The sequence below is a fragment of the Alexandromys fortis genome, unplaced genomic scaffold, assembly GCF_014885135.2.
Source record: "Alexandromys fortis isolate MF-2015 unplaced genomic scaffold, M_Fortis_MF-2015_v1.1 scaffold_139, whole genome shotgun sequence".
Classification (NCBI taxonomy): domain Eukaryota; kingdom Metazoa; phylum Chordata; class Mammalia; order Rodentia; family Cricetidae; genus Alexandromys; species Alexandromys fortis.
In genome coordinates this window covers 2,852,786-2,876,279 of record NW_026068020.1, presented here as the reverse complement: position 1 = coordinate 2,876,279, position 23,494 = coordinate 2,852,786, and the positions used below count along the sequence as shown (strand labels likewise).

At 47.8% G+C, this 23,494-nt stretch overlaps 1 protein-coding gene across 4 annotated transcripts in view; it reads left to right on the top strand.

Moving 5' to 3' along the window:
- Window positions 1–23,494, top strand: part of Agap1 (ArfGAP with GTPase domain, ankyrin repeat and PH domain 1) — a 446,708-nt gene that overhangs the window by 366,328 nt on the left and 56,886 nt on the right. For all 4 annotated transcript variants that reach the window (XM_050163111.1, XM_050163110.1, XM_050163109.1 and 1 more), the window contains 2 exons: window positions 16,958–17,112; window positions 19,993–20,083. In XM_050163111.1, coding sequence (XP_050019068.1) covers window positions 16,958–17,112; window positions 19,993–20,083 — 246 coding nt within the window. The remainder of the gene's footprint in view (window positions 1–16,957; window positions 17,113–19,992; window positions 20,084–23,494) is intronic.

Sequence of the window (23,494 nt, the reverse complement as noted above, 5' to 3'; positions counted from 1 at the left end):
ACGAGAAAATGGCTGTTACCCATTTTCCCTCATTTCTGACTTAGAAACACTGAGGGCCCCAGCTTCCTGTACCCTACTCCCCAGCCCCTGTCTTGTCTGACTCCATAGGATGGTAAGACTGCCCTTTCTTAGGCAAAGTGGAATATGGCAGGGGTCTTTGACCTCTCGCAGACCCTGCTACTGCTTGGCTATTGACCCAGATACCACGTGGGGTTTCTTCCCACACGCCATTGAGTTTGGAAACTGGTAAACTGAGAATTGAGTTTGTTCTTCGTGTGTGTGTGTGTGTGTGTGTGTGTGTGTGTGTGTGTGCGCGCGCGCACGCGCGTGAACATGCAGTGGCTCAGTGGTACAGCCATGGCAAAGTGTTCTTCACAGCTCCAGGTTCCTGTCTTCCACTCTTTCCATGTGCCCAGGTGAGCACAGAAGCCAAGAGGCTATAGGGTGCCTGTCTCAGTTTTCTCCCTTGAGTTTCCAGTCTGTGTGAGAACAGGCAAGGAAATCTACATTGTCAATGCGTCGTGGAGATAATGCTTCTTTACACTTGCGTCTTACAGTTATTCCAGGTCACAGTTAAGTGAGACTGAAGGTGTCCAGTTGACATAACTTCTCTTTGTTTCCCTCTGCAGCACAGTACATCTGTAGGCCGGAGAGAGCCCCACCATCACCTTCTTGGGAGCTTGTGGTTTTCTAGTAAATCAAGGGAGTTTTGCATTGATTTTATTCTCGCTGTCTGCGAGGCTTAGTGACATTTCCCAGAGTGCCCACATCAGCCCACTATGTAAAAGCCCTTGGCAGTTTTCAAACCCAATGTGCTCTTAGATAAATTGGTGTCTGTGGTAAAGAAAGCTATTCTTAGTTATTAGACATTAAATTGAAACTACCCAATTAAGGGTTGATAACTTGTTCCAGTAGCTTTCTTTTGGGGGATAATTCACTGCCTATGGTTTGGAGTTAGTCAGGTGACTGGGTCTCACCGGATGCTGCCAGCACTGAAGGTAGTAGGTTCTTTTGTTTGGTTGGTTTTGGTTTTGTTTTGTTTCCTAAACATGGGTGTGTTGCATCCATCTGCTTGGCCTTGGATTTTGTTTAATTCTTTCAAAGTCCCCTTTGAGAACTGTTTGTCTCTGAGAGGTAGCCATTGTGCAGAGCCCTTCATAGCTCAAGTAGTGAGTTTACCTGGCCTGAGAATCTCCTGGGTGCACCTCATGAGAGGGGCCACCACCTTGTTTATAAAAGAAGTAAACTTTGACATAATCTGGCTGAGCAGATGAATGATCACACAGCTGGACAAAAGAAATTCCTAATTTCTTCTGATTCACCTCAGTCTCAGGACACAATTACCACAGACAAAAGCTCATAGGATGTGACGCACACTGTAGAGGAAGTGACAGGAAACCACAGTGCCTTTCACTCACTGCCTGCAGAAGCTCCTGGGAGAAGATTGTCACATAAAGGCCCTGGTGACACAGTATGCCTACAGACGTTGTCCTCTGTACTGATAGGGTTTCTACTGATAGCATCTTTGCTCTTGCCCATGTCCAGTGTGGTCAAGAAATCAGTATTGTCTAACAAGGTTCTGGCATGAGTTCTCTTAAAAGCGTGAGTTTATACTCCGTTGTATGAACAAGGAGGGTATTCATTAACTTCTGAGATGAGATGACATTGTTAGAAGTGAGTGGCCCAGCCCCTTCCTCCATGTAAGTACAAAAACCCCACTAGTTCTCATAATTGATTCTGAGGGCACAGCAGCCTCATTCCATCAGCCATTCTATGTGTGCCCAGGATATACTTCATGTGTACTGAACATCCAACCTAGCCTACAAATCTGGACATATTCTCCTCATGGCTACATCATGTATTAATCAGCTGCCCAGGGAATGCTTATCTTATCAACCAAGTCAACTGTTGGAAGGAGCAGAGCTGACACTAGTAAGTCTGTTTTCCAGGTGCAGTGATGGAGGAGGAGTTAAAGTAAACCCTTGTTGGCTTGAGCATGCCAGCAGACTAGGGAACATTTTTATTCTGTTTATAAAGAACTGGTTAGGAGTCTCAGCCCTGGAAATCTGCTTTCTGGTTGTTTCTTGCTGTGTTAAAATGAAGTAATTGTTTTATTTAGGAAAACAGAATAATTGAAACTTTGGGATGAAGTTCTGAGTCCCTCAGAGTCCTACAGATCTTATGAAAACTAGCTCTCAAGAATAAGGTGGCGTGTGACAATTGAGAATTGTGGATGCTAAGTGATTCCAGTCACTCTAACCACATAGAAAGCCATAATTTACACATTTTCCTCTCCTCTGTCTTTGAAAAGACCGAGGCTGTCTGTTAGTGATTACCAAGAGTCAAGAGTAATGTGCCCTACCTCATTTGTTCATGCAGACCCCGGGTTCTTCATTCGCAGGCACTTGACAAACGAGCGAGCGAGCTGTGATGGGGTTATACCTGTCGCTCATGTTCAGAGCATGACTTGGATGTGCGGCTCTATAGCTCTGAATGTGCAGAGTTGCATCCACCTCCTCGCCAACCATAGAGAAATGACTGGACAGCTGAATGTGGGCATCAGCGCTCTCATCTCGCTTGGTGTTTTGATTTCCCAGGTTACCAAGGAATGCCCTATTACTCTAGCTTAGTGCCCATAAGCAGTTAAAATCAATGTTATCAGCAGGGTCTCTGCGCTTCCAGCCTGAGTCGTTCAGATTTTCAGTCCTTTTAGTCCTTAGAAAATAACTTTGCAGCTGGTGGACCTAGTTCTGGATAATCTTGATCACCAACTTGATATGATGTCGAATCACCCTGGAGGCGGACAGCTGGGCAGTTCTGTAGTGGAGTTTCTAGAGGTCGTTAGTTGCGGAAGAAAGACATAGCCTAACTGTGGGAGCACCAGTCTGTGGACGGCGGTTCTGAGCTGATAGGAAGGGGAGAACTGAACAGCAGGCCTCCATTTCTCTCTGCTTCCTGGCTGGATACGACATGATCAGCTGCCCCAGGCTCCTGCCCCATGCCTTCCCCACCGTGATGGACTGTACCCCCCAACTGTAAATAAACACTTCCTTTATTACCTTGCACTTGCCAGATGTTTTGCCACAGCAATGAGGAGGGTATAATTATTTAATACAGTGATGATACATTTAAATATCTCCCCTAAGTACTCAGCCAGCAACCTTGTTTGCTTCTTCAGCTTCCTGCTTTGGCTGTCCCTATAGCAAGCCCACGCTGAGTTCACTGTGCGTGTTTTGTTCTTGTGAGGGTGACTGTGGTCCTTTGCACTCACAGCTGTGCGTTACCACGCTGAGTGTGTTTTCTGCCCACCTGTGTTGAAGTTTTGTTTGTAAAGTGAAATAGGAAGGGAGAGATCACACCCAGGGTATGTAGTTAGATCCAGTGCCATATCTTCTGGGATGTCATGTCCGTGAGGATGTCTAACATGGGAGACCTTGCTGCAACCTCGTGTCCTTTAACCCCCTGCTCTCGTCCAGATGAAAACCCGGGCTCGTGCCGTAAGCAGAGCTGTGGAGTGAAGAGAGCAACCACATGCCTCCACCACACTGCCTTTTGTCTTGTTCCGCTCACATGCAACAGTAACATCAATAACAAAGCCTAAATGTTAGCCTGGGTTTTTAAAGAAATTTTCATGAAAGTTTCTAAAAACCCTAAGATTATTTAGAGGCTATCCAAGTGGGGTATAATGTTGCATGTCTGTGGCCCGAGACTGAGGTAGGAGGGTTTAGAGACCCGCCTGGGTACATGGTAAGACCGGTTCAGGAAGAAAACATCTTTGAATATGGTGGCCTTAGGCAGCACACTTCTTGCCAGGTCTGGAACCAGGGGATGGTATGGAATGTGTGATGGTCTGGAGTACTGGCGACTCCACTTGGTACCAGTTGGCTGTTCCCGCTGAAATGTTACCCATGATCCTGACTGCAGTTCCTGTTGAAAAGCTCCTAAACAAGGCGACTCAAGCAATCAATGCCCCAGGAGACAAATGCTCATATCAGGGCCTTGGTATCAGCCAGAACACAGCCATTTTTTACAAGAAAGAAAAAGCCATGACATTTTATACGTTGAAATTGATTATTTCATCAATAGGTTAATAGAAATCCAGGCTGTAAGTTCACTTCCTGGGTATACATCCTCACCGTAATGGGGGAGCATGAAAAATGCAGAGTGCACAGCAACCAGGAAGAGGTTTCCACGCTGAGCTTCACCCCTTCTGCAGAGCTCAGCCTGGATTCTGCCTATTTATATGTAAATGTTCTAGAAGGGGGTCTGCTTCCCCATGAAGCTTTACTGTAACCGCTTCTTTCTGGAACTTGTGAAATATGCCCCCAGACCCTGGGCGCATCCACTAGTAAAAAATGAAGCCCATGCCGGTTGTAGGCACACAATGTAACCTGTGGGAAGGGGGGGCGGGGAGCAGCAATCCTTTGACAGTGCTTGAAAACTGTGAGAAATTGGATTTCCTTCCTTGGTCAGTGTTGACTGGCTGATATCTGAATGGCCCAGGTGTGTTGCTTCCTGGGATGGACACAAGACCTTAAAGATGCAGAAACAAGCAAAACCCCTCCACTTTCTCCACCCACCATGGAAAGTTAAATTTCAATCCATATACAACAGGCAGAAGACTCCAGGCAACAGCTGTAGGTGTTCACTGGTTAGGGATCAACATTTCCTACCAAATCATTTGTGGGTGTTCACACTACAAAGTGAGCCTTAGGTGTTTAATAATAGCAGCTTTAATCATTTTAAATCAGCGGGCAGTGAATTCACAGTTGTTTGCTCTCTTGATTAAACTTTGCACTCTAAATATATAAAACTATTTCAGAACAGCCTTTGTCCTTTTGACAGCTCATGTTTCTCACATGTATTTTGGAGATCTTTAAAAAGAACCTCAGTGAGAGTGGCCAGCAACTGAACTCACCTAGACCTCTCCTGAGGTCACTTTCTGTCCATCAGAGACCCCAGTGTTCACACAACCTAGCCAGGGCCCGACACCATACTGCCTGCAATTGAGTGGCTTGAACACCACAGCAGATAGGGATGCCTTCAGAGTAAGTCTGGTCTCCTGCCTGTGTCACCTAATGGAAGCTCCTAGCAAACTCTCTTCCTGACTTCGGAGTTGAAAAACAAATGGCCCATGGTGCCCTTCGTTGGGAGCATGGCAACTTTCACCCCTGCTGAATATATTGGTATCTGCCGACAGTAGTGGGCCCAGCTAAGACACATGGCTTTATCTCGACCCCCCAAGAGCCACCTTGTCGACTCTTGTTGGCTTCTGTGACCTATATCTGCAAGGGCTGAGGGTATCCTCAAACCATCTTCTTCCAAGCCTCAGGTATCTCATGTGTGCATGTGTGTGTTGTGTGTGTGTGCATGTGCATACATGTGTAGGGAGTGTGCACATGCATGTATGTGTGTCTTGTGCATATGCATGCCATCTTCCAAGGTAGCCAGTAGAAGGAAGGGGCCAGATGGAATGGAGACCATATCTATGTCCCTGGAGTGTCTCACCACATGTCTGCAGGGCAGCGTACACAGTTGCTCTATGTCCCCTTGGCTCAGAAAGTTACTTGAACTCCAGCATTCTATTAGAAGTGACTTGGTGTCCGTCTTTTCTGAAGGACATCTGAGGAGGCTTCTGCTCTGAGGGGAGCCCCCTTGGTCTCCAGGGAGGGAAGATGCTCCTCGGGTTCTGTGGTTTAAGCTAGTGTTCATCTCACAAACGGTTTTGAGGAGGAGTTGACAAAAATATTCTTGTTTTAAAAGACTAGCATCTGAAACATAAGGTCACTTGGACTAGCTTCTGGACCATAGCCCAAAGGCCAGTGTTTGCCCCTCAGCAAGTAGTCTTGTGCTCGGCAAAGGGTATATGCACGTTTGCCTGGGAACATCTGATTTCCTGAGCACTCCACTAACCAAGCTGGCTCGCCTCCTCCCTCCTCACCTCTGTGCTGTCCTGGGGGGAGTGGAGGGCCAATGGGAGCCCCTTGTGCCGCCCCTTGCTGCGCACTCAGGTGGCTTCATGCGCTGCTTTGACATTTCTTTTCTCCCTTTTTCATTTGTTTTCTTTTCCTTTTTGTTGTCTCTCTTTCCCCTGCCCTTTCTGCTCTCGGGATGCAGCCAAACGCAAAGCATGGAAACTAAACCGTGTTGGTAGCCTGCGAAACATATACAGCAGCAGCAGCACCAACACTGAAGGTAACCGCACCCGCCCCACCGGGCTCCCGCCTCCCCGCCTCCCCGCCTTCCCGCCTTCCTCCCCATGCAGACATGGAAATGCAGCCGCATGCCCCCGCGTTGTGTTTGCAGTCGGCCCTGTGGTCTTTTCATCCTTTTGTTTGTGTGTTCTATTTTACCATTCATGTTCCATTCAGCTTACTTAAATTTTGACCTTTCCCTTCAGTCGTAGGGTAGTGATGTTTAAATTACTTTGGAAACCTATTTTCTCCTCTTTTTCCCCCCCCCTTTCCTTTATACATGTGGGCACTCAATGTAATATTTCCCAAGTTATTACAGTTTTTAAAAGTGTTAGTATCAGGTGTAATGATCTGTAGCCAAATACAATAGTGTGCCGTGACATTTAAGTAACAGTCTTAATTTGTTTTGTGGGAGCATTCTCCATAATGCTCTCTGCAGCTCTAATCCAGAGGCAGGCAGGCCCGGGCCATTTGCATGGGCTGCTATTGCTTGTAAATTCTGTATATTGTTTTGTTTCTAAAGGTCGTCTGGTGCCAAAGTTCACAAATTGACTTGGGTTGCTTTTTTCACCAAAGACAGCCGTCATTGCTTCTGTATAATAGCAGATTGAATTCCCCCCCACACCTTCATTTGAACAACACAATTATAAATTGCCTTTTTTTTATGATTACAAATGTCAAGGGTCAGAATTATTTTGATACCAGGCAAGGGAAAACCAGCGCCAACCACCTAGTATACGAAGGGAGGCTGGCGGGTATACAGGATGCAAAGCAGGTCACAATCCAGCGAGCCTGGTATAATAGGGGGGATTTCTTTTTCACTTAAGTGCAAGCCAAATAGGTCAAGTAATGGCGAACTCACGCCCTAACACTAATTGACTTATTTGGGGATGATTATAACTGTAATATTTTTCTTAATGTCACTGTTTTCTGGGCTGTTGATTTTAGCGATTGCCAAGTAGTGGCATTAAATCTCCTGTAAATTTTAAATTGCACACTATTTCTGTAAACAAGTCCCTTCTTCACATCCCAGTCATTAACCTTTCCTGATTTATATCCCCGTCCTCTCTCACTTCCCTTCACAATTACTCCTGCTTCGCCACCAAAAGCCCTGCTCTGGAGCCAGGATGAATGCACAGAACCAAAGCCACACTGGCAGGGCAGCTTGTTAAAGAGCCATTTTGTAATCACAGTTTTGTTTGCACTCTTCAAGAGGAGGTGATTGGTCCAGATCCTGTGTATCCTGGCCTGGCCACATCTCTCTTAAAAGCAATCAGAAAACGAAATGAGAGAGAGGGCAGAACGGGTATTTAAGAAGCCGCCTCACCAGTTACAATTTTCTGTTGAGCACAAAGGTATCAGTTTGCTCCCTCACGGTTCTTTAGATGATAGGTTTTCTTCTTCTCTCTCTCTCTCTTTTTTTTTCTTGTTTTGTTTTGTTTGGGGTATTTATCATCTCTCTGTCCTGTGTCTCTATCAAAGGTGTCTTTTATATGGTATAGGTTATAGGTTTAGTGATGACTTCTTGCCTTAAAAACTAAAGAAAGTTGTGACCGTTTTAAGTGTTATTGAATACAGAATTGAGGGAGGTAAGAAGATGTATAATTCACTCATTAGCCTCAAGACTAAATCCTGCCTACCCATCACCTGCCAGAAGGCCACGCAGGAGACCTTGGTGGGCTGAGTTGACACTGTGTATTTAAGGAGTCACTGGAAGGCTGATTTCTCAGTATTCGCTGCTCGGGTAACGGGGAACTTGGCATCCAAGGCAGCCAGAGCTTTGGAGGCCACTTAGGGGTTATAGAGGGCAGACAGTGACTAGGTGAAGTTCACTCCTCTCCGAGTCCTCGGTAGCTTAACTCACTTGGGGGTCCCTCCATATGAGTGAGTGCCACAGGTATCCATGGGGACGGGGGGGGGGTTGAGACACGGGTAGCCATGAGGGTTGGGGTACAGGCAGTGACCACACTTCTGTTATCCCGTGTTTCCAGCTACAGTAAGCTGTTCCATGTATGGTTACATTTGTTTCAGTTGAGCAACATGGTCATTCCTCATTACTGTGTGTGTGCATACTCCCTTATCCCATATAATTTTTAATAACTTGTTACAGAATCCATGTAATTCCATAAATTATCAAAATATTTTTCTAACCTCAGGATTTTAATGTATGATGTTACCACATGATCGCTGCCTATAAACTGACCCTTCATGAAAATGTGCGTGCTGAAGATTCTGTCTTCTGTTAGATAATCTGAATCGTACCCATCCTGAAGTGTAGTATTGCTTAAAATGCCTCACTTGGTCGATTGATTCAGAGATTTCCAGAAAATACCAAAATAAAGTTGGTTCAGAGTTCAGTTCCCTAAACACAAAAATTAGGTTTTTTAATTGGGAGGAGGAGCAATTAATAAACCCTGTTTTTGGTAGCCTGAGTGTGGCTCAGAAGCTGTGGGACCCTCCTGGGGACACACGTTGTAAGACGGACTGGGCTGTGCCTGGAGCCCTGTGCTCTCACTGAAGCCTTCTCTTTGATACACACACTGTCCTGGCCCCTGGACCACGCTGTCTCATTTGACCCTCACAGTGCCCTTGCCAGGTAGGTGTTGTGTTACACACAGGAAATTGAGGTTGTGGTAAGTTCCACAGACCCTGTGCTGAGCTGTGTGCTCCAGGACCTCCACTCTGGAGGGGCGATGGTGGATGCCCAGAGTGTGTGAAAATGGATGGTTAGGAGGACAGGCATGGGTTAGAAAAGCGCAGGTGGATCCTTTGCCCCGCAGGTGCTGACCCTTGAAAGCCAGGTAGACACTTGGTGCTCATTCTGTAGAACCCAGGGTTGAAGCTTTGTTCCTTCTTCACAATTAAACTCCCACCCAGGGATGGTAAAATGGAATGCTCTTCAGCAGGAATTGCAGCTTTGACTTGTCTCTCAAGCCTGTGCAGCAGGGTGCCCGGGGCAGGGCCTCATAGTGGCATGTTCCCCAGCTAGCCCTCTTGCTGGCCCAAGCAGAAAAGGTCTAAATGTCAGGTGGGTGGGGCTCACTTCCAGTGTTTGACTCTGTGGCAGATATTTCTGAGAGAGTGCCTAGGAGCCAAGATGTAGAACAAACAGACTCTGCATGACAGTGTTTTTCCAGGTTAGTATGACGTAGAAACAAGGCTGTCCAATCTCAGAAGCCAGAGCCAGGTGGACTCACCAACTGAGAACTTCTGATGTGTGGAGAAAGGGGGTACAGTAAAGGGAGCAGTGAGCACTGCTTGGTGTGCAGAGTCCTCCCATTTTGTCAGTCAGCAGAGTGAGTGCCTGAACATAGCCCACCTCACATGGCAGATGACCCTCATACCCAAGGATCAGCCAGACTCAGAAGTGGCCCAGAGTCCAAAAAGAAGACACTGTGGTTCTGCTCTGTCTACAAATGTCCATTTCTGTGGGTTTGGAATCTGTCCAGAGACAGGCAGAGGAAACCCCACACTGGGTCCATCACTTTGTGGCACAGGCCTCTCAACAAAATCTAATCTGTGGTGTTCTGATATCATCACTAAAATTCAACCTAGAGACTCTATGGAAAGTCACTTGTCAGTATAGGGATAAACTGACAGAAGCAAGCATACCTAAGTGCTAAATGTTAATGCAGCTGTCTTAGCTGCTGCTCTACTGTTGTGACAATATACCATAGCCAAGGCAGACAGCGGGTAAGCTGGCATAGCACTGGAGCAGTGACTGAAAGCTCACGTTTTTAAGATAGAGCCATGAGGCAGAGAGAGAAGCAAGAAGAGCTAACTGGAAATGGTGTAGGGTTTTGTAACTTCAAAGCCCATCCCCAGTGATGCACCTCCTCCAATGAGGCCACACCTCCTAATTTTTCCCAAGCAGTTCCACCAACTGGGGACCCACTATTCAAACATATGAGCTAATGGGGACCATTCTCATTAAAATCATAGGAGCTAAAGCAAGATTGGGAATTCCGAGCTCCTCAGTTGGCTTCATGGAGAGACAAAGAAACCTGGCCATGCTGGGCAACCCATTCTGGGTGAGCAGAAAGGTCTGTTGATTGTCTCTGACAGACCTGGGCCTCCCAGCACAGCTTACTCCCTGGCTCCTGCAGCTGGGAGCCCAGGGGACCCTCAACACTGAAGACAGACCGCATCCCAGCAGTAAATATGCAGAGCCCTGCACATGTGTCGCCCTTGTGTTTTCCTTTAAGAGTGGGAGGGAAAATGAAAGTAACCTTTGCATGATGGTGGGTTTGAGCTGACATCCTAAACAGTCCACCTCCATCATCAGGTAAATGCCTAAACTGCATGCCAATTGAATGTGGGCCTTTAAAAGTGACACACTGAAGCATTTTACAAAATGTATTGCTCAAAAAAAAATAGCATATACGCCTGAGGCTGTGTATGACATTGTATCACATGGCCCCCTATGGTTGTAGGAGACCTGGAGGTTGAAACTGAACACTGTTCACACCAAGGACAGTGGCCTCTTTAGATGACAGGGATGTCTTCCCTTGCAGAAGGAAGGTGGGGAGAGCATGCTGTGGTATTCCCTAGCCAGCTAGTGCTCATGTGGAGAGATGATGGCTCCATGGTTACGAATACATGCTGATCTTGCAGAGGACCCGGGTTCGGTTCCCAGCACCCACATCATGCAGCTAACAGCTGTCTGTACCTCCAGCTCCAGGCGATAGAGAATCCCCTTCTGACTTCTCTGAGTACCTGCACTCACAAGCACAAATCTTGAAAAAGAGGTGGAGTGACCTGCCTGCAGGCACCCATTAAACAGGGTATACGACAAACCCTCTCCACCTGTAGATGCCCCACTGAAAACCCTTTGCTAATGCTCAAGATTGGAGGGGTGGCTACAGGCAGAGTTGGAGCCCTCCTCTCTGTGCAGTGCTAAAAGCATGTGTCATTCTTGCCATGTTTGTGAGTCAGTGTAAGAGGAAGCAGGCTCCACCTTACGGCTGGAATCCTGGGTGGACCTCAGGTTAGGAGCCCAGATTCCAGGAAGCCCGGGCAACCATTTTCCCCCTCCAGAATGCAGATTCCCATGTGGCAGTGAGGAACTGACATAAGGGACCCTTGCAGCCCATTCATCCTTTCTCCTTGGAGAACAGACCCACTCAGCTCCCTTGTTCTGGTCACACTACTGTGAAGCGCATCTTTGAGGACAAAAATTGGAGGGCCTTGGCCTTGGTCTTGGTCTTGGCTTTGGTGAAATCGTCTTTCCCATCCCCTCTATGAGACCAGTGTCTGCAAGTGTCCAGCTCTTCCCTCCCCCACCTCCTCCTCCGTATTCTTCCTCATCAGGTGTCTCCTGTTAAAAACAGCCGCCCATGTTTGAACTATTTTCAGCTGTCGGTAGCCCTTTAACCCTTTGTCTGCTAGGATTCCACAAAAATAATTGATGACTGATTGGCCCATTAACCTTTAAGGGGGAAAAAAGTTTGACAGCCCAGACTTGTGTAATGAGGAGGGATTCCCTGTGAAGTCGGTCTGATGGCTGAGATGCTCGTCCCTGAGGAGGTAAAATTACCCCCCCGGGGCCTCGTCTGCATAGAAACTGGACACAATTAGTGCAATATCCGGTGTTATTAATGTCATTGGGAATAATTGGGCAGGTTGGTTTCGACAGGTTCATGGCTCTAAAATACTATTATAGTGGACCTCTCCACAGCCAACCGTTAAACACAGAAAACTGTTTAAGCCCCTGGGAGCCCAATCACTGTGTTAGTGAGCTGGGGACCAGGGCTGTACATAGCCTGGAGCTTCGGGCTGGGGTGGTGGCCTTTAGGCATCTCCTTGAAGTGGGGAATAACTCTGTGCTTGTGTGTGTTTCTGGAACTGAGAACATGATTCTTGTGTGTATGCCAACAGTGTCTTCTACAACCTGAGTCTCTTCCATAATGAACTCTGCATACGCTCCTGTGCGTCTCATTAGTGATTGGTGTATCTGCAAATTACACCAGAGAATAAAACACCAAATCTGACCCTTCTCACTGTTCAAGCATTTGTCATTTGGGGGGTGTAGGGAGGACCCACAGCTCTCATCTCACTCCTTGGAGGCAGAGGCAAGGCAGGCAGGCGATCATGAGTTTAAGGACAGCCAGGGCTACAGAGTGAGACCCAGTCTCCAAAGGACAGTAAATGAACAGAGGACAGCGGCCACATTCAGCCCTCTGAGACTGATCAACATCATAGTGCCTGGTGTGGTTAGGATCGTTTTTAAAAATCTGTTTGCTAAAAACTCTGCTAGCATCAACTGTCATTTTATGAAGTAACACAGCCTTCTGGCCATTGAGGAATTGACGGGCACTACGTCACCCGGTGTAATGTCTGAGCATTGAGAGGAAGGAGCATGCTGCATTGGGCTGTCTGCTTTTTTCAGTCACCGCCACACTGTGAAGTGCGAGCATGGACTAAGTCAGGAGGCCTCTGAGGTGCTGTCAGTAAACATTGACTGTCATGTAACCTGGCAGGCTTCATCAGTCGTTGTTGCTAGTGACAGGAACCTTTTTGAAGGGGAAAAGACCCAAAGACAGTAAAACATCCAGGGTGCAGCTGACTGGAGGGACATCTGGACTTGGGCCCTGGAAGGTTATCAGGCTTTTTGGCACCTTGATCCCTGACTGCAGTGTACTGGTGGCACTCAGTGACCTCCATCAGAGGAGAGGGCAGGACCACACCCCTTGCTTTTGTGGGTTACCATCTGTTACTTTCTGGAATTAAACGTGCAGTTTTGGGTTTCAGAACCTTTTTTTTTTTTTTTATTGAGTTTTCAGGTTGCTCTATAGCCTCACACAGTACATTAACTCTGGACTTTTCTGTCCTCCCTAAAACTCCTCCTGAGTGTTTCAGGACCCCACTCAGGACTTCACTCAGGACCCCAATAAAGACCTGAAGCAGTCGAAAGGGGTACAGGGTAGTGAGGTGGCTTTGAGACACCTCCAGGGAGCCATTGCTCATGTCACTGTGCTCGGCTCCCTTTCCCTCACCCAGTCGCATACCTGTCTCCCGTCCGAGTGGACTCAGCATGTCCAGCGTGCCGTCATTCGGAAGACAGTAGACATGATGGGCAGTGCCTGCCTGCCGTTCCAGAGATAACGGGGTTGGGGGAGACAGAGGAGAGCCATGACCTGACTGGGTACTCATTCACAGGCTTAGAAGTGAGGTGTCAGGGAAGGCAACAGCAGCGTCTGTGACGGAGAGGGCAGAGGACTGAGCACACGCGCGGCTACTTTCAGATTGGAGTGGAGTAGGAAGGTGTCTGTCTGCAGGGTGTACATCCTACATGAAGGCCAACACACTTATAGCGAGACTCTTGGAGCTCAGAGTAGAGAGAAGAAATCCTTACAACATGTAGGTGCCCAAGAAGATACCAGAGGTAGCCATATGGAAAGCAGAGAGGTGCAGCGGGGACACCCCGGGAACACAGAGGAGGGAGAAAGGTCTAAGTGCGCAGAAGCTGCAGTCGTCTAGAAGGAAAGCTGACGGAGCAACACAGTGGGTTTCCTGGTGTTTTTGTGAATTCTGCCCTTTGCGTACCTGTGCAGAGAGAGGCGCATGGCTCCCAGGACAAGGCAGAGCCAGACTGCGCCTGCGTGGCTTCATCTGCCCATTACAGCTAAGCTGGAATCAGAACAAGGCAGAAAGTTCGGTGATAGCTGTGTAGCACTTGACCCAGATACTCAGCCATTTCTGTCATTTTGTGCTTTGTCATCCACACATGGGTGTGCTTGTCCCTGCTAAGTAGGGCCTTCAAAGACCACCCTCTGCCTCCCCTGACACCCAAGGCATGAAGGAGAGGTAACCGAGAGCCCTGGGACCGAGCCCATACCTCAGTCAAGCCATTTTGGCTCCTTGCCTTCACATTCGCACTGCAGCTCATGATTTAGGCTACAAACATGGGCAGAAATCCTCTAAGGGCGTGTACAGAGCTCTAAGTGGGAGGCTCACGGTTGTCATGTCTTCAGCAGACATGCAGTAAATCCCGACCAGAGGAAGCATTCTTCTTATCCTTGGGTTTCACAGATGTCAGATGAGGGGAGGCTTTGCAGATGTCCTAATGAACAGTATTCACATCCACCCATGAATGACCAAGTGTCCTTGCGTTCTACCCATGAATTAAATAGCTTGTCCCTGCCCTGCCCTACCTCTCTCTTCACTGAAGAGTTTTAGGTACCGAATCAGTGCTGTCTTGCAGACCTCTGTGTGGTAAAAGTTGCAGTGAATAGTATGACATAGAAGCCCGTGGATCAGGAGACAGGTCATTTCAAGCCCACAGATTTCGTGGCTCTGCTGGGAATTGCAGGGTGTGGTTGCAGGTCAACCATGAGGAAACCTGTCTGAAGTTACTGTGTAGTCTTTTTTTTTTTTTTTAATGAAAAACTTAACTAATCCCCATGTCCAAGGTCTCTGGGGCTCCTCCCCAGCAGGTGAGCTTGTTCTGTGTCTCCACAAACATGGGCTTCATTTGAGTACCATTCCTGGCCACAACCTGTAGTTGGCTTTGGGGGGTTTTTGGTTGATGTTTTGTTTTTGTTTTTTGTTGATGTTTTCTCTCCTCTGGGGTTCTGCCACCCAGTTCCCAAATAAATCCACAGAGTCTTAGTCTTACTTATGTCTAGCCTTGACTTGTTTGTAGCCAGTTTTCCTAACTTAACATCCCGTTTCTCTTTAACTATGTTTTGCCTTTCTTTATTCTGTCTATCTTATTTTGCACCCTGGCCCCTGGCGTCGTCCACTCCTTCTTTTCTCCCTCCTTACTCCTCCTCTTTCCCCTAGCTTTCTCCTCCTATTCATTCTCTCTGCCCACCAGCCCTGCCCGTTTCTCTCTCCTGCGGAGATATTGGCCATTCAGCTCTTTATTAGACCAGTCAGGTGTTTTAGGCAGGCAAAGTAACACAGCTTCACAAAGCTAAACAAATGCGACATAAAAGAATGCAACAGACCTTCGCATCCTTGAAACAAATGCTCCACAGCATGACCAAGTGTAATACATTTAAGGTAATACCACACAACAAGCACATGCTTTTTGAACTCTTAATACTCAAACTCCAAAGGCCAAGAACCAAAGAGATCAAGAAAGAACTCAGGAAACACACATGCCTACGGTTAAGCAAGCTCACGGCTTCCTTGGGCTACCTGCATGTACTGTTGAGCTCAGGCACGCTCTGGCTCTGCCACGAGCGCAGCCTCAGTGCAAACACCCAAAAGGACAGCCATGCCAGAGCCATGGCTGCAAGGCCTGGCCCCTCCTAGGCACTATATCACAGCTGCAGAGCGTGACTGAAATACAGCAGCTCTTATCCTACAGGGAGTCATGGGCCTTGGCAGTGTTGGAGGGTGTAGACGCTTCTGTCGGCTGTCATTTTCATTCCTGGAGATGGGCTTTCTGGGGAAAATGTGAGGCTTTGCACACAGGTGTGTCCGCCTGCCCACCCTCCAGGTGGTGTTCAGACTGAGCCCCTTGGGGTTAAGACCTGTTATCAGTTAGAGAGAGAGAGAGAGAGAGAGAGAGAGAGAGAGAGAGAGAGAGACCGACCTTGCTTCTTACATTCCAAGTTCAGTGCTGGTCTTCGTTTTGTTTTTTCAGAACACTAAAGACTCCATACAAGTGTGCCATAGTGATTGGTGGTGGTGGTGGTGGTGGTGGTGGTGGTGGTGGTGGTGGTGGTGGTGGTGGTGGTGGTGGTGGTGGTGGTGGTGGTGGTGGTTGCAGAGGCCTTACATTCAAGACCTGAGCATCCCGTTCCTGGGTGGTATCCCAGCCCCTGAGAGTGGGGCTTGATGGCATCCTTGGGATCAGGGGAGGCACCATGCCCTGGCATCAGTGCAGTGGCAGGGCAGGGAATGACTTAGTTGATAAGCAGGTCTACAGGTTACTCTTTTCCTGTGACTACACAGCCAGTTTCAGGCCAGTGCTAAGAAACTCCTCATCCACTGAGGCATGTGAAGGGTCCAGCCTTGGCTTCTGACTGTGCTTTTCCTAAGCGGTGCCGCCTCTGAGCAGACAGTGAGAGCAAGAACTGAGTACACAGCCTCCAGTGGCCAGGCTGCGTGCCGCTGCGCTCACATGCAACAGTTAGCGAATGATAAACTCCACAGAAGCTGCCTGTGCCCAATCCACAGGGGAGGGAAATGCGCCTCAGGAACTTACCTAAAGGCAGAGGGACAGGTACTGTCACAGGACGTGGACACAAGCTCTCTTCCCCTTTAAAAACAGGTGTCTCTGTGACCACCCAGCCAGACCCGTGCCCACTAATCCCCTCTGTGTTGCCTGACGTCACTGTGTCCAAGTCTTAGTGAGATGAGAACTAAAGCTCCCGTTGACGAGTGCTCGACCGTGTGCTGACACCACCTTGGTGTTCCCAGTGCAGTTCCCTGGATCCGTACTCAAGCCCTTCCGTAGTCCAGTTTCACATCAGCAGAACTAACCCCATTTTCCTCTCGCAGATCCAAGGGACAGCAGTAAGTTGCAAACTTACTTTCCTTGGTCTGTGCCCACACAGAGACCCTGAAATCCCACGCTGTCTCTCCTTTCTCTCTGTCCCCCAAGCATTGATGGAAACCTAGTTATCGCTGCTGGCTTTGGAAGCCGGCCTTGAGTGTTGGCGGGTGTGTTGATCAGATCTCAGCGCTCCCATCCTGTGTGCCGCCAGCCCCATGCCTGTGCCATTGAATCCAGAGGCACTTGTGACAGGATGGGCTCGGGCGCTGCTGTCTCATGAAAGTGAGCTCTTCATCCCACCTCTGTGTTCCAGAGCAAGAAGAAAACTTTGAGTTTATCATTGTGTCCCTCACCGGCCAGACATGGCACTTTGAAGCCACCACATACGAGGAGCGAGATGCATGGGTCCAAGCCATCGAGAGCCAGATCCTAGCCAGCCTACAGTCCTGCGAGAGCAGCAAGAATAAGGTAAGGCCCTCAGCAGGCTGCCCCAAAATCAAGGCTGCTGATCATTAAAGTGAGAAGAAGGCCCAAGTGGAGCCAGGAGGGGGGTATGGGGACACAGGGGCATCAGATGGCTTGTGTGGATGACAAGACCCAGGTATGCTTTGTGAGGAGAAAAAAACTAAGTAATTGAAAAGATAAAACCACTTTGTATCTACAAACAGCATGCATGTGTTGGTGTCCTGGCTTGGCCGTCTGTGTGTGGCAGGATGTCCTTTGCTGTGGCAGCCTGCGCTACGTGGGAAGCTTTCGCCTCTCTCTGTAGGCGATGAAGCCTTTTGGACTCTGCCTGCTTATGCGTCCATACTTATTTTTTTTTGTTGTTATTGTTTGAGGCAGAATAAATCAGAAAAAGACACAGAGACTTAAAAGATGCCCTATTCTGCCCTCATAAATGTCTCGAATGCCACAGGGATACAAACGAAACGCAGAGGAGATAGAGGGAGTTTGGGCAAGGTGGATTTTCTGTTTTTTTTTAAAGTCTGGTTGATGTTTCATTCAGTAATTAAAAAGAGTTCTCCAGCAGTTGTTTGGCCCGAAATAAAAGTGTGTTCACTGCGTTTTCTGGGCCACTGCTCGGCAATCTTCCTTATACCAGTCCTGTCTTTCCCAGCCAGGTTCTTTGCATTTCAGTCTTTGAACCCTTAGGTACTCAGAGTCCTTTGCTGACCCGTTGAGATTCTTGGTGAGCATTTTGATTTTTCAAACTGTGATCGACTGGAAACTGAAGAAAGACATGGCCATCCACTGCAGTTCATTTATAAGCCGTTAAAGAAAGCTATGCCCGTGATGGATGGCCAGCTTTGTCATTAAGAAGGGAACCTGCTTTGCAGAGAGGTGGGGTGTGTTATTTTATTACCCTCGAGCCAGGGTAAGCCATACCACTGTCATTATTGTTGTTATGTCCTTTGCTTCTCTCTTGGACGACGGTTCATACCCAGCTCAGGAGAACCACAGTTTTTACTCTGAGCTTCCTGGACTCTCAGGTCATATCCCTATCTAGCCGTGATGTGTCTCCCCTCCTCACCCCTGGGCGCAGTGACACCTGCCATCCACAGGCTTGGAGTTCTGGTTTCAGAGCAGGGAAGGGGACACGTGCTGCTGATCAGACAAGCACGTCCCCGGGTGTTATGGAGAAATTAATTTTACACATTCTGACCGAAGCCACACCTCTTCTTGTTTTTAGAAGCTCTGGCCTGTGTGGGCTCCTCCCATTCCACTTCCTTGAGAGCCTCTTCCCTCTTTGCTACTCTGGTTGCAGACAGAAGGGTGTCATGAACTAGACGCCAATGCCAGCCCACCTATAGCTGCGCTCTGTAACCATGGGCAAGTATACTTGTGGAAATGGCTTCCCCTGAGAGGAACTGAAGGACACCAGACACCAAGAAAGAGTCAAATGGGACATAGCTCTCCCAACATGGATGACTCCATTAGAGAGAGAGAAGCATTGAGTATGACAATCCAGAGACAGATAGAGCAGCCGACCAGTGAGTCACAGCGTTGTACAGATACATGGAAGAAAAAACAGGAAGATAGGTAGACACCCCTCCCCATGTGTGTGACACCTCCAGATACCAACTCAATTTGTTAAATGATTTCTTAGGAAATAAAAACACAGCGGTAAATAATGCCGATTAAACAATAGCAGTAAGTAAATGATAACTTAGTATTAATTAACAAGCAATAAATTCACATCCATCTCTTTAGCACAAGATACCTCAATTTGTGAAGAATTTGTACACAAAAGAAGTTATTCTAAGTTTTGAAACTGATCAACTTTTGCTTCAACTGTAATATCAAGTGCATATTGAATAAATAAGCCTTTTAAAATACACATATCCTTTCCAGCTCTGCCCCTGCTTCCGGGATTTCATCCTTGCTACGCAGTCAGGAATCGGCATAGGGATTTACAGAAAGCATTTTCTTTATAGCTCTCTCTAGGGTCGAGCATGCCTAGAGCATTCCGAATACAAAGCCAAGGAGCTTGCTGTGTACTCACTCACTAGGTGAATTCATATGCAGGCACTTACATGGTGACGTTGGAGGCTTTGTTGACATCAAGTGATAGATAGATAGATAGATAGATAGACAGACAGACAGACAGACAGACAGTAAGTACTCAGCAGGAAAGGCAAGCTGCAAGGCAGTATGTACCCATCTGGCTTCCCTACAGTGCCTGTGCATAGAAAAACTGCCAGAGGATCTCTGAATGATGGAATCCTAGTTTATAAATGCTTGTGTCCCAAATTTTCTAATGTTGCCACAATAGGTGGACCTTAAAAAGAAAAAAAATCTCTTCTGAGAACCATAAGAATGAATGCCCCTGCCTCACTCCAATGAGTGACTTTTATTTCATAGCAACTGAGAGGTCATCACATGAGGGAGAGACTCTTCTGGCTATGATGTGTGGTATGGTCTGGGGTTTTCTGATAAAGATTCAGAAGATAGCTCTGTGCATGCTGATTAAGGCCTGACCCTTGGCTGATAACACAGATTATTTTTTTCTCACTCTTTAATCTTCATACCAAGTAGCGATGTGCATGAAGGTGTATTAACCAGTGACATTTTCCATGTAGCAGTCTTTGGTTCATTCACAAATTATGGCAGTCTGACCACTTGGCTCATTTTGGGGATTGTCCATCTCAGCCAATAATCCTGACATACGACTTGTCGCTCTCCCTCCCGAACTTCCCTAAGACATCAGAAAAGGAAAAATTGTTTGGAAATTGCACACCGCTGCACCTCTGCATACTCTGTTAGGTTTTCTCTGACATCATCAGAAGATGTGTGGCTTTTTCCTGGCTGCTCATATCTTGCATTTTTTTTGTCTTTCTTTGTGCCTAGTCCCGACTAACCAGCCAGAGCGAGGCCATGGCACTGCAGTCCATCCGTAACATGAGAGGGAACTCCCACTGTGTGGACTGTGACACCCAAAGTAAGTATACGGGGCTGGCGGTGCCCCTAGATCTGTTATCAGCTGTGGCATTAAGGATTAGACATGTTTAGATCTGGGTTTAATTTGAACATAGTGTCCTTCACACAGCCTTACTGTTGGAAGTGTGTCTTTTCTTATACACTGGACTTCTGTGTGCCCTGCTTAAGCCTCAGGCATCACAATGGTTGAAGGACTGAAACTATAAAGACTTCATCTCTTGGAGTTACCCCAGTATGTCACTCTTTCTGTTGTGCAAAAGGTAATATTCCCTTTGAGGGCGAAGTTTTCTTTTTATATCCTGGGGGGCAAAGTCTGAATAAACTTTTCCCATTTATATTGTTACGTAGGGTCTTGAGGGGCATGGGAATGCAATTCAAACAAGAGGTGCTGGTTCAGGTGAGGGATGTCTGGGAACTGAACACACCTGTGTTGTTGGGCAAGGCACCCAGGGAACATGGTCAACAGCCTTGGGGAAGAAACAAAAGGGTCATAGGTCTTTGAGATCTTCAACCTCAAAGCTAGCTTCCCACCAGAGTTTGCTTGTCAGGAGGACTCTGAGAAAGAGTAGAGTGTTAGAGAGTCGTGTGACTGGAGTCTGTAGCCTCACAGAGTTCTCCCTGGGTGAGCCAAAAAGAAAAGTGGCAACTCAGGCTGGAAACGATGGAGCTGATGCAGATACTTGGGTGCCACTACCCCAAGGGCTGTGAGATCTTTATGCATTTGTAGGCAGGGTGAGCTGTCCACATTTCCTAGTAGGGACAGACTTCTGTGCAGTTTTATGGGGAGACTGTCTGAGTGCACCAGAGGAGAAGAGCAGAGAGAGCCAGAGACCTGCAGGTGGATTGTGAGTGTCACCTCATGAGACACGGAGGCGCTAGCCCAGACTTGCTGCGGACGAGGGGAAAGAGCTGAACTGACCTCAGGGGCCGGACCAGCAGGTTGTCCAGGTGGCCTAGTTGACCACAGCTCAGCAGGAGCCTGTCCTCGGGACAGGAAGGGCACACTCTTCCACAGACTCCTTTGGGCGCTGCTTTAAAGTCTCTCTTTGTTTGAATTTTTAAATTTTACTTTCAAAACGTGAGCTGAAGAGAAAAGAACATATATTTGAAGTGTTTTTGTCCAAAACTTTCCTTAAACCAGACATTTTTTAAAGCACAGAACCTGAGGCAAATTAAAAAAAAAATCCAGAGATTGATGTCTGTAATTGTTTCCAGCATGCAACTAGAGATTCCTCAAAAAGAAACCAATTGAAAGCTTTACAGAAACTGTGGCATGTGGCAAATTGGAGGTCACAGGTCCTTTCTGAGAGGAGGTGGATATATGCATGCTAAGAATGGGCAGGAAGGGGAGGCCATGAGACCAGACTGTGGACACCACATGAGCAGATGGGGCGGAGCTGATAAAGGCAGAGTTGAAGCTTCAGAAAAAGAGGTTTGAAGGCCATTCACCAAGTATGCTGTGTCCAGTCCACACATGGATTATCTTTTGGATAGTTGGCACTGTCATGGGCCCATTGACAGGACAGGGAAGGAAGAGTCTAGACCACAGCAGTTTGTCCAGGTCGCTGAGGTAGCAAGCAGTTCTATGCAATTCAGCCCACACCCTTCGCCAGCCTGTTGCTTCCTCAGAAGCCTAAGATGCTTGGAGAATCTGATGTGAAGTACATGAGCAAGCAGGGAGGGATTTTTAGTGTAAATACCCAGTTTTGGTGCAAATGCCAGGAAACAGATCCCCTTAGGCCACACCAGCAATGAGATGTGAGCATGCTCACAGGGCAGTGTGATTAGAAGCCTGTGAAGGCTGTGTGCCTTTGACTGCAGCCGTTCCCTTAGGAAGGGTCCCAGTGGGAAGGAAGATGGTCTGTGCCAGAAAGGAGCAGACACCCACTTAAAGATGTCCCTCTCCAGGACTCTGTGGACTGAAATCAGAGCCACTCCACTTCTAAAGGGAGGTACTGGTGACATCTGTTGGTGTGACAGACAATGGGACTCCAGGGAAAGCCTTCCACCCACCCAAAAGAGTCTCAGTAGCCCACCATTTCATGTGTATCACCCTCTGGGGGTTGAGAATGTGGCCGGACTCTGGTACAATGTAGGATTTGAGGCCACAATTACTGCAGGTCACCAGGTTTCTCCTCTGCCCACTCAGCCTGTCCCAGAACAGTTTCCAAAGAGGGCATGGAGCCACCTTAGCTATGGGCTGTTGTCTATAAAGTGAAATTGTGGTCCAGTGAATTTGGAAAAGTCAGTGCTATCCACCACGCAGGGCAAGGCCCATCAGTATTTGAGAATTTTGTTCTAGAAGGATCTTGCTTGTCCAGCCCAGCTCTTTCAAGAAACCACTGACAACAGAAATCTGTTTTTGGGAGTACTAGTTGCCAGCCACCAGCAGCATGTCCAGAAAATGACCCGGGGAATCCCAGAGTGTGCTCTCTCTCTCTCTCTTTCTCTCTCGCTCTCGCTCTCTCGTTCTCTGTCTCTCTGTCTGTCTCATACACACAAACACACACACACAGTCCTCACCAGTATGTCAGACCTTCCAGGACAAAGGTAGGAGGCAGCCCAGCCTCTGACTCCTGGTCCACAAAGTTCTGTCATTGCCAGTGCTGCCCATACAGTCTGGCTAGACCACTGTTAGTTCCTAGTAGATCTTGTCTGACCCACCAGCCTTGCCTTCGACCACCCCTCAGTTCCTCAGATGTGAGCTCTGCTACGGTGAGGCTGTTTTGTATTCACCCACATATAGTGTGTTTTCACAGCCTCTAATGTCCATAGCCACCAAGAAGAGTGGGCACACCAAGCTCTGCCCAAAGCAGGGCTTATGTTTTGTGATATCACCTTATTACACTGGGGGTAGGAGGTGACCAAGGGAGCTATAGGCAGTTCTAGCTGAGACCAAAGGAAGAGCAGCATGCCAGGTAGAGATGGTAGTGTTGTCCACAAGCTAGTGGAGGCGGTGAGGGTCTCACATGAGACAGAGAAAGGGGTGGGGCTCCGTTCTTATCCTGTCTGATCCCAGTGACAGGTAGCAGTTACAGCAGGTTCTAAGTCTCAGTGTTACGTGACTGGGCCTGCCAACATTTCATGGCTGCTGTTGGGATGTGCCTTCAGGGATCAGGATGTGAACATATGGACATGAGCTGCGACAATCCCATGTTGTGAGGAAATAGTAAGGACAAGAGTGGGGGTTCAGATCAAGAAGAAAGGGCTGAATTGGAGAGAGTATCTGTGGGGACAATGAAAGAATGAGGGCTGACTCCCCAGATCCTGGGAGAGCATTGATGCAGAAAGAACCCTGACAGAAGAAAGCATCATCAGTGCAAGCTGATGTCAGGGAAGTCTGTGCAAAATGTTCCAGCTGGTAAATGAGAAAGAGGTCGGAGCTGTTGACAGTTGTTACAGTTTGGGTTGT